The 9,595-nt window shown below is 44.1% G+C and overlaps 1 protein-coding gene across 1 annotated transcript; it reads left to right on the forward strand.

Moving 5' to 3' along the window:
• Nucleotides 1-1,451: 1,451 nt before the first annotated feature.
• On the forward strand, nt 1,452-9,307 carry LOC311237074 (bile salt-activated lipase-like; the record flags this gene model as incomplete). The annotated part of the gene is made up of 11 exons (XM_084324882.1): nt 1,452-1,523; nt 1,948-2,095; nt 2,302-2,421; nt 2,531-2,728; nt 2,850-2,980; nt 3,177-3,284; nt 4,639-4,753; nt 5,975-6,161; nt 8,178-8,381; nt 8,757-8,966; nt 9,130-9,307. The coding sequence occupies 11 exons, from the start codon at nt 1,452-1,454 to the stop codon at nt 9,305-9,307; spliced, it is 1,671 nt and encodes a 556-aa protein (XP_084181008.1).
• Nucleotides 9,308-9,595: the final 288 nt, after the last annotated feature.

The raw sequence follows: 9,595 nt of genomic DNA on the forward strand, positions 1-9,595 counted from the left end.
GAGCAAGTAGTACTTTGCCTTGAATGTTGTACCATAGAATGTAGGCTACCATGTGTGTGCCAGCCTGTCTTGCTAACATAGCATTAGCATAGCCCTTGTGAGCTTTCTGTTTGCTGTGTACTAGAGTGACCCATTTGGGCAAAGCTTATATGTATGTTTCCGCTTTAACTGCGTGATGCCACAATTGTGTATACTAACCCCCACCATTTCATAGTGGCCAGTGTAATAGGGCTAGCTTCCCATTTCTATCCCACAGCCCTGCCCCTGGTCACGAGAGGGGCCCCTGGCACCACTTTTCTGTGGCAGGACTTTGGCTGTGCCACTGGCTGGACATTTCCCCCAGTCTTTTGTGCCTGTTTATTCAAGTGTGCAAATAAAGGTTTTCCTGTTTAACTTTCCATCTGTTGTGTCCGTCTCTCGGTTAGGCAACCTGTCATCCCGTGTTTATTCCCATCCAGGTAAATTTAGGTCGACCAGTGACATTAGCATGTCTGCGCTGTCCTTTCAGTGCCACAAGAATAAGAAGAGAAGTCTTTATTTATTTGTCATGCAGATTAACACACACATGCAAGATGGGCGACACACAGGAACACACACACACACACACATGCATTGGGTGGCCGATAAAATGTGTCTCTGCACTTAACCCAACCCGTCGTCCTTCCCCCCAAGGGGGCGTGGGCCGCGACCGGGGACCAATCCAAATGCTCCGTCTTCGTCAGGGACCCAACAGCGTTAGCGATCTGTTCTGCATGTTTTTCCATTGGGTTTATCTTATTGGAAGGGGAAACCGTTGCAAACACGGGGAGAACATGCAAACTCCACACAGAAAGGCCCAGAAGATACCCCACCTGGGTACCTGCCAACCTGGTCCCCAAGTTCTAGCTGTGAGGCGACAGTGTTAATCACTACACCACCAATGCCGCCAGACTGGCACATGTACATGTTCATTTCTTTCTTTCTTTTTTTGCCAGCAGCACATACTGCATTTAGCTCCCTTGTGTACTCATGTACTGTATCCTCAATGCTAAGGGAATACAAGATGTCAAAAGAGCAACCTAGAGGCCGGCAGTAGCTATGAACAGAGGTAGGCTCAGCCCAACCAAGCGTGTGTCTTTCAATCAAAAAGTTAAAATACATTTGTTCAGCCAATGGAAGAATAGGACAATTGCATTCAGTCCTCTTCAGCGCCACAATTGCACTCGGGACCAGATGTTAGAATCTACAGGTATTTTCTGTGCTATTCTTCCATTGGCTGAACAAATGTATTTTTCTTAACTTTTGATTGAGAAAAACACAAGGTAGCTAAATGCAGTATGTGCTGGCAAAGAAAGAAAGAAAGAAATGAACACGTACATGTGCCGGTCCTTGTCAGATATAGTACATGGGAGGGGTGTCCTATACTGTATATAAAAGACTTGATCAGCCTGGCTCATAGCCTGTCCTGCTGGATGATCACGATGAAGACACTGGGAATTTTGGCTGCTGTTGTCCTGTTTCTGGGGAGCGCGTCTGCGGCTTCTGTAAGTAGCTATGGAGTTCCATCTCGAGTTGTAGTTCTATTGGAGTATTATACAGCATGGATAGAAATGATTTTCTAAACATTTCTTAATTGTGACCTGCATGGGCTTTGAAATGCTGTATGACCGGTGTGGTTATTCCATTGCAGTCAAAATAAAGAATCATACCATATACTTTCTATACACAATACAGTTTGATACCTTTATCAGCAATGGATTGGCAGAGACTCAGACTCTGACCTTGACAGCTGTTAGCTTCACTGAAGATGAACTAAAAATAATTTGGTGCGACATAAAAACAGACAAAAAAAAACATTCAACAAAATCACCATTGCAGAAAATATGCAGTTCTACTTGAGTAATCCAGTGTGAAACAATGCAATGCAATGCATTATATGTAGGCCTCACATTACTTTCCTGATCACAGCTGGGGGTGGTGTATACGGAGGGAGGCCAGGTGGAGGGAGACACCATTCGCCTGGGACTGTTCCGAACCATGGATGTCTTCAAGGGGATTCCCTTCGCTGACATTCCTGGGAGGTTTGAGAAGCCAAAACGTCACCCTGGCTGGGACGGTATGTATGTGCACAGACCCCCTCATCCTCTGACTCAAATGAGCTGCACATTTAGTTGGGCATTATGTCATGCAACATGAAAGTTGTAATATCAATATCACTGATGATTTTGAGCCTCGTTCTTGTGCATTGACCATCCCAGTCATTGATTATTATCATACATCTAAGATCTGTGTGTGTATAATAGAACTCTTTGGTCTCGTTAGGTGTTCGTCCGACCACTAAATACATGAAGAGGTGTATGCAGGTGAACATGATCATGACTGACACCCGTGGTGCCGAAGACTGTCTTTACCTCAACATCTGGGTCCCTCAAGGCCGTAGAGGTAACACATTTTTAACAACCCCCCAATGTCCACTGATCTCCCCCATGGTGGTGTCTCTATCCTTCTAGTTTTCACTGATCTCCCCGTCATGGTGTCTCTATCCTTCTAGTTTCCACTGATCTCCCCGTCATGGTGTGGATCTTTGGAGGAGGCTACCTGGCTGGAGGTTCCATGGGAGCTAACTTCCTGGAAAACTATCTGTATGACGGACAGGAAATTGCAGACAGGGGAGATGTCATTGTGGTGACCCTGAACTACCGTGTCGGTACCCTGGGCTTCCTCAGCTCTGGAGATTCCAGCTTACCTGGTAGGTGCCATAATCAGGCCCCTGACAGGATCATCCTGTGGTCAATATATGATTAAATTCTGGGAATTCAGAAGCGTATTCTGCAAGATGTGTGATGCGCTCCTTCCTTCCCCCTCGTCAGGAAACTATGGCCTGTGGGACCAGCAGGCTGCCATCGCCTGGGTGCACAGGAACATCCGTTCCTTCGGAGGAAACCCTGACAGCATCACTCTCTTTGGGGAGTCTGCAGGTGGAGCTAGTGTCAACTACCAGGTGAGGGGCTGTTTACAGGACCTATGGTTCACTCCGTGCATTGCCCTATCAAAGCGTCAGAGTGTCCTTTGTTGCACATTTGAAAATGTAATAGAAATGTGTTAAATGTCTTTTTGTGTCTGTCTGTCTGTGTGTGTCTGTGTGCATGTGTGTGTGTGTGCATGTGTGTGTATGTGTGTCTGTATCCCTACACAAGACTCTCACTCCCCACAACAAAGGACTGTTCAAGAGAGCCATCTCCCAGAGCGGTGTTGCACTCTGCCCCTGGGCTCTAAACAGGAACCCTCGTAAGCTGGCAGAGGAGGTACAGTATGTAACTAATTGGGGCGGAACAAGTAATAAAAACGTTATCGAAATCGCAATATGGCCAAGTGCAATATTCAAATAGCAGGATACTGCAGTATTTGATGAAGGCTATAATAATGTCTGTAGAAGCCAAAACCGACATATTGGAAGTTGTATTGGTCATGGTAATGGTATTGTATTTATGTTTTGAATATTAGGGGCACACCACTAGGGGCACACCACTTCTTAGTAGGCAGTGCTAGCACTGTAATTAGAGTTATGCACCTCCTGAGAGGAAATCTTTTTCCTACCGGAGCAATAGGGAAGACGCAAAACTATTCTTTTCTCAACCATCATTTTCTTTGGATAATAAACCTTACAAACGACATCAGCTGCAGCCTGGACATTCAACTCTGTCAATATCCACAACTTCTTTTGTTACCAGAGTAGAAGAACATCTGAGTAGGTGCATCCAAGTCCTGCAGAACACGTTTGTTTTATACAGACCCCATAATCATCACATAGTCATCACTTAAAAATAATGATATTGTGAATCGCATTGTAATATCTGTCAAAAGACCTATAACTGATCCACGAGAGCTGTGTAACTTCAGGGAGACAAGACTGTAGTGATGATGTAGACCAGTAGACAAATCCTGATGTAATTGTGGAACAACTCCTAGGACACTATGACAGTACCCATGGTGATCTTACTGGGATGTGGGTAAATCTTCTGATTCAGAGTTGTATAGATCTGAATAGAACTAATTTGGATGTAATAGTTCGAACAAGAATTCTATGAGCCCGCAAAGTACATTGCTAATTCATTGTCAGGAGACCAACTCCAAAAAGTGTCACTTGATGACATCAAAGATTCAGTTGTCTATGTTTGTTGATATTGACTTAACTGTCCAAGATCACTTGAATAGCACAATGTGTATTCTGTTAAGGGAGGATTTTCCCTTTAACCCTAAGTTTAACCTCAGTGGAGACCTCATGACCCACCATTACCTAAGGAGATGAACAACGTTCACTTTTTTCTGATCATTGATTTTCAAGTTGCAACCAACTAGGGGTTGAAAAACATTAGGCAGTAGAGGTTCTCAGCCTTTCAGCAGGTGATCCTGTATTGAGGTTGGAACATTACTGTGACCTCAACATTTAAAACACATCAAAACTGTGTTTCATTTTATTGATGTTTACTGGATGGAGTGCGAAACTGCCTCATTAATCATCAGTGTGACAGACATCAGAATCTGGGGGTGCTAGTTGGTGGATGGCATTCGTTTTTAATTTCCAAATAATAATTAGATATTATTACAGTCACTTTAGCTGCATTTAGGGGTTTGATTCGCCTCATCTTCTCTCTTCAGATCGCTCTGAAGGTCAACTGCCCCACCGATGACAAAATGGCAGCCTGCCTGAAAATGTCAGATCCTGCGGCCCTCACTCTGGCTGGGGACCTCAGCCTGGTCAGCTCAGCTGATGGTAAGCACTATAGCCACCGTGGGCTTAGTCTCAGGTCATCTCACAGGATTCATCAATAGTGGTATCTACTAACCATGTTATACAGACTTGTGAGCTACTACTACTATAGGTCTTCTGATCAGGGCCTCCTGGTGGTGCCCCGAACCAGGCTAGAGACTAAGGGGGACCGAGCGTTTGAAGCAGTGGACCCTAGGCTCTGGAATGAGCTCCCCCAGGTCTTGAGAGCTTCCCCCTCTGTGGCCTCGTTCAAGGGGCAGCTAAAAACCCACCTGTTCAGGTTGGCGTTTGGCCATGTACATACGTGATTTAGTTTCTTCTGTTTTTGTCCGTGCCTGTTTTTTTTAATTGTATGTTTTTATGAATTGACCTGTTATTTAGTTTTTAGACTTCTGAAGCACTGTTTTTACACAGTTTTTACATTGGGTGTCTTTTTATGAATTGCCTTGTTAATTTTCTTTTTTGTTTTTAAACTTGTGAAGCACTCTGTGCATTCGTGCCGGGAAGGGTGCTATACAAATAAAGCCTTACTTACTTACTTACTTACTTACTTACTTACTTACTTACTTACTTACTTACTTACTTACTTACTTACTTACTTACTTACTTACTTACTTACTTACTTACTTACTTACTTACTTACTTACTTACTTACTTACTTACTTACTTACTTACTTACTTACTTACTTACTTACTAACTACAGTGCAGTAACAAGGAAGGCATATAAATGTACAGAATTACATTGCAGAATCACTGCAATGTTGCACCAACCCAACTACCATTATGTGATCATCTACCTTATGGAGTATAACAGATGGTACCGCGAGGCACAGTCACGATGGTGAATATGAATATGATGAATTGAAAATGGGGGACCCTGATGTAAACAAGACGAAAGTATTTCTCTGGTCTGCATCCCCTTAACAATTGTATGTATTGAGCTGTACTGTACTGTACCCATTCTGCAATCTGTTAATAAACTTTTCAATCAATCAATCAAGTGACTGTGGCAAGTAGCGGTACTGCGAGTTAAACTCACTCTCCCTTAAAAGACAGACATGTGACTTCACCTCTTGGTATAGCGGTCTGTGCTGTCGCCCGTGGTGCGGCAGACCCGGGTTCGAAACTCCCCCGGGGCATCGAAGTTAAACACAACGCAGGGGTGACGGTGTCATAACCGTTACATTATGTACTATATGTATGTCATTTCCTGTCTCCATCAGATCCTATTGTCGGCAACCTGCTTCTGTCTGCTGTGATTGACGGGGACTTTCTTCCTGATGAGCCCGGGAAGCTGTTCCACAACGCTGCCGACATCGACTACATCGCCGGAGTCAACGACATGGATGGACACCTCTTCACTGGCGTAGATGTTCCCTCCATCAACAGGCCTCTGGTGGAGACCCCTGTGTGAGTCCACTGGTGCTAAGCTCTCAGGGTGAACAATAACTGAGATGTTGTACATGCAAGGGCGCTACGTGGTGCAGTGGGCAAGGCGCTCACCACGAATACTGGAGGCTGGGCTCAAACAGATCATCTCCCTGTTCGAGCCCAGCGCTCCACATTGCTTTCAGTTTAGCTGGTCGTCCGCACTAATACACATTGGCAGTATTAGGGGGAGGGAAAACTGATGGGTGGGGATCGGGCGCTGTGGACAGCGACTCCTACAGGTCGGTTGGTGCGCCTGCGCAGTAAAATCAGGAATCGACGGGGGCGGGGCCCCTCCAAAACCCAGACCCCCGACGCTGAAAGATCGAGTTGCGCAGGTGGAAAGATGCGACGGCTGTTACCTCGAGTATTGGAGGGGACTCGTGCTATGTATGACTTAGTCCACATTGCAGCCGGCTTGTGGGAGGCAAGAAACAGCGTTCAAAGACAGGGGAGGGTTGAATTGGACGATACGAAATTGGAATGGGAGAAAAATTGAAAATGGGAGAAAAAAGTGGATAAAAAAAAATATATGTTGTACAGACAAACTAGGTGTGGAAATAAAAAGTTAGTTAACCGAAATAAAAATGAAGACTAATCTCTAGAAAAAATTAAAAATACTTGCAAAACTAACTAAAATGAAATAGAAACATACAGAAAACGTCTTTAATTTAAAATGTTGTCAAATTTGTCAACACGGCAAGCGTGAGGAGATATTGGTGGATATGATGAAAAATACCTATTCTGGACTTAAATTAAATCCTGCTCCTGGCAAATATCCCCCATATTACAAAAAAAAATTTATCCTGAAATTAATAAAACAAATCTGAAACTAAACAGTTTTAATCGATTATAACTAAACTAAAACTAGCAAATCATTAGCAGAATAAAAAAGATCTGCTAATCTGCTGTTATACAGTTTTTATTTAATTTTTTTACCTTTATTTACCCAGGGTAGGTTCTCTGAGCACGGATGCTCTTTTTCAGCTACGCCCTGCTTCACATTCACACAGTTCCATTCACACCTGGGAGCTGCCCAGTACAACCACAGCTTGACACCATTGGCCACTGAGCAACTCTACTGTAGCAGTTGGGGGTTAAGTGCCTTGCTCAAGGGCACTTTAGCGGTTGGTGTTAAGGGTATGGGAGAGAGTTATTCATTCACTTCCCCAGCCCAGATTTGTCCTGCCGGTCGGGGGGATCGAACCGGCGACCTTCCTGTCACAAACCCGCTTCTCTAACCTTTTTAGGCCACTGCTGCCCCTTGTGAGCTACTACAATCACAATTCAATCGAGTAAGAGCTGAGGACAAGTTAACAATATATACATGTACTATAACAGAAGGAAAAAGCACTCGCCCTGCAGTGAACAAATCAATAATATCTGTCAGAAGACAATTAAGGGTTCAAATGTCAAGATCACAACAACAATAACAATACAGCATCACGCAGTGGGAAACAGTATATACAAATCCATGTTAAATAAGTACACTGTCCCATGACAACAATTATAAAAAGGGGGAGAAGTCAATTTCCTCGTTACAGCCTGGAGAGCAGGTGACCCTGAGGGTGTCTATCCAATCAGTCTCCCGTTGAAGCAGACATGTAAGTCTGTCGCCACCTGTTGCCGTTTGTAGAATGATCTCGATGACCGTGACTTACACAGTGTCAGAGTTAGTTGTGCCGACATGGAACCAGCTGCACTTACATTAAAGCCAAGCTTCATCACAATGGTCAACGTTTGTGTACAAAGACTCCACATCCATGGTGACCATGTAAATAAGCATTGCCAATTACCGTGGTATCAATGCCACTTATAGGTGGGTCTACCTGGGAGTGAGTTTGGAGTTTGGAGTTTGGAGTTTGGATTTCAGATAGCAAGTCAAACGTTGATTTTGAGGCAGTAGGAAGCCACGTTCTTGTGCAAGTGATCCATTCCTTTTCCAAAGCAGTGTGATAACCCTGGTTGAACATTATTAACCATGACCTTTTCTTGCAGAAAGGATGTGATGAGGCTCCTGGGTTCTTATACCAAGGAAAAGGGGAAGGCTGGTCTGGACAGTGCTTTCTCTGTCTACTCCTCAACCTGGGGTTCAATTCCTAGCCAAGAAACCATCAAGAAGACCATTGTGGAGATCGGAACAGACTACATCTTCCTGGTGCCTATACAGGCTGCCCTGTACCTCCACGCTGCTAACGCCACGTGAGAACGACATCTATTTACTAATATAAAAAGACAGCCTCTCACTGTAAATGCATTTGTTACGAATTAGTATAAAGTCGACTTATGACTCATGATGACTTGCTTTAAATTGGACATTGGATTTATAGATTTGGATTTTTTTTGTTTTTGTCAAGAACTCTGGCACCATAAAGACATGCATGGTAGGCACAGATGAAAACTAGCTCATTAGCTAATTCTGGCACATTTAAAACTGAAGATGTTGATTAATGTGCACTGTCCCTGGGTACAAAATAATAATAATCGAATCTAATCTAACCTAACCTCTAGGATTATGTTAATTAATATCTGCTGACCCAAGCTCTGTAATGTGCCTCTCTTCTTGCCCTGTCAAAGGACTGGCCGTACCTACTCCTACCTGTTCTCTGAGCCCAGCCGCCTGGCTGGCCTGGCTAGGCCTTATCCAAGCTGGATGGGAGCTGACCATGCCGATGACTTGCAGTATACATTTGGCAAGCCCTTCACCTCACCTCTGGCATACTGGCCCAGCCACCGCGACGTCTCAGGCTACATGATCGCCTACTGGACCAACTTCGCTAAGACTGGGTAAAACGCTGCAGACACATGAGGTTGTTGACATTACTATCATCGTTGTTGCAGTTTTAGTTTCCCAGAGTGCCTCAGGGCAGGTCTGACCTACGGTGACAGGTTGGACAGGGCTAACCTTTCTGTTGTCCAGACCTGAAAAATTGTTTTTCTATCCCCACAGGGACCCCAACAAAGGAGGCCTGAAGGTGCCTGCAACCTGGCCCCAATTCACCTTCACTGGACACAAGTACCTGGAAATCAATGCCAATACAAACAGGAACTCTGTGGGACAGAAGCTGAGGAGTCGCCATGTCCATTTCTGGAGCAGTACCCTCCCCAGCCTGCCCACAATCTATTAAGAGACCTAATGACATCCCGTCATGTTATACACATGCTGTACTTCAAAAGGATCATCATAAAGCTAGTAATAATCATATTCATTTGTGTATTCATTCATTCAGTGACTAAATAAACTGATGACTAATAAGAAATACAATGTCCTTCTTTGTACTTCAAATTACTTCATATTATTGTTTCAAATGTGTCTCACTCTTCAGTGAAATGCATTATGTCAACACGGCAGTGTGCAAATGCAGGACATTATTTACTGTATGGCACAAGAAATAACGTTCTGTTTGACAGTGCTA

The sequence above is a fragment of the Notolepis coatsorum genome, assembly GCF_963971535.1.
Source record: "Notolepis coatsorum genome assembly, chromosome: 11".
In the NCBI taxonomy this organism is placed as follows: domain Eukaryota; kingdom Metazoa; phylum Chordata; class Actinopteri; order Aulopiformes; family Paralepididae; genus Notolepis; species Notolepis coatsorum.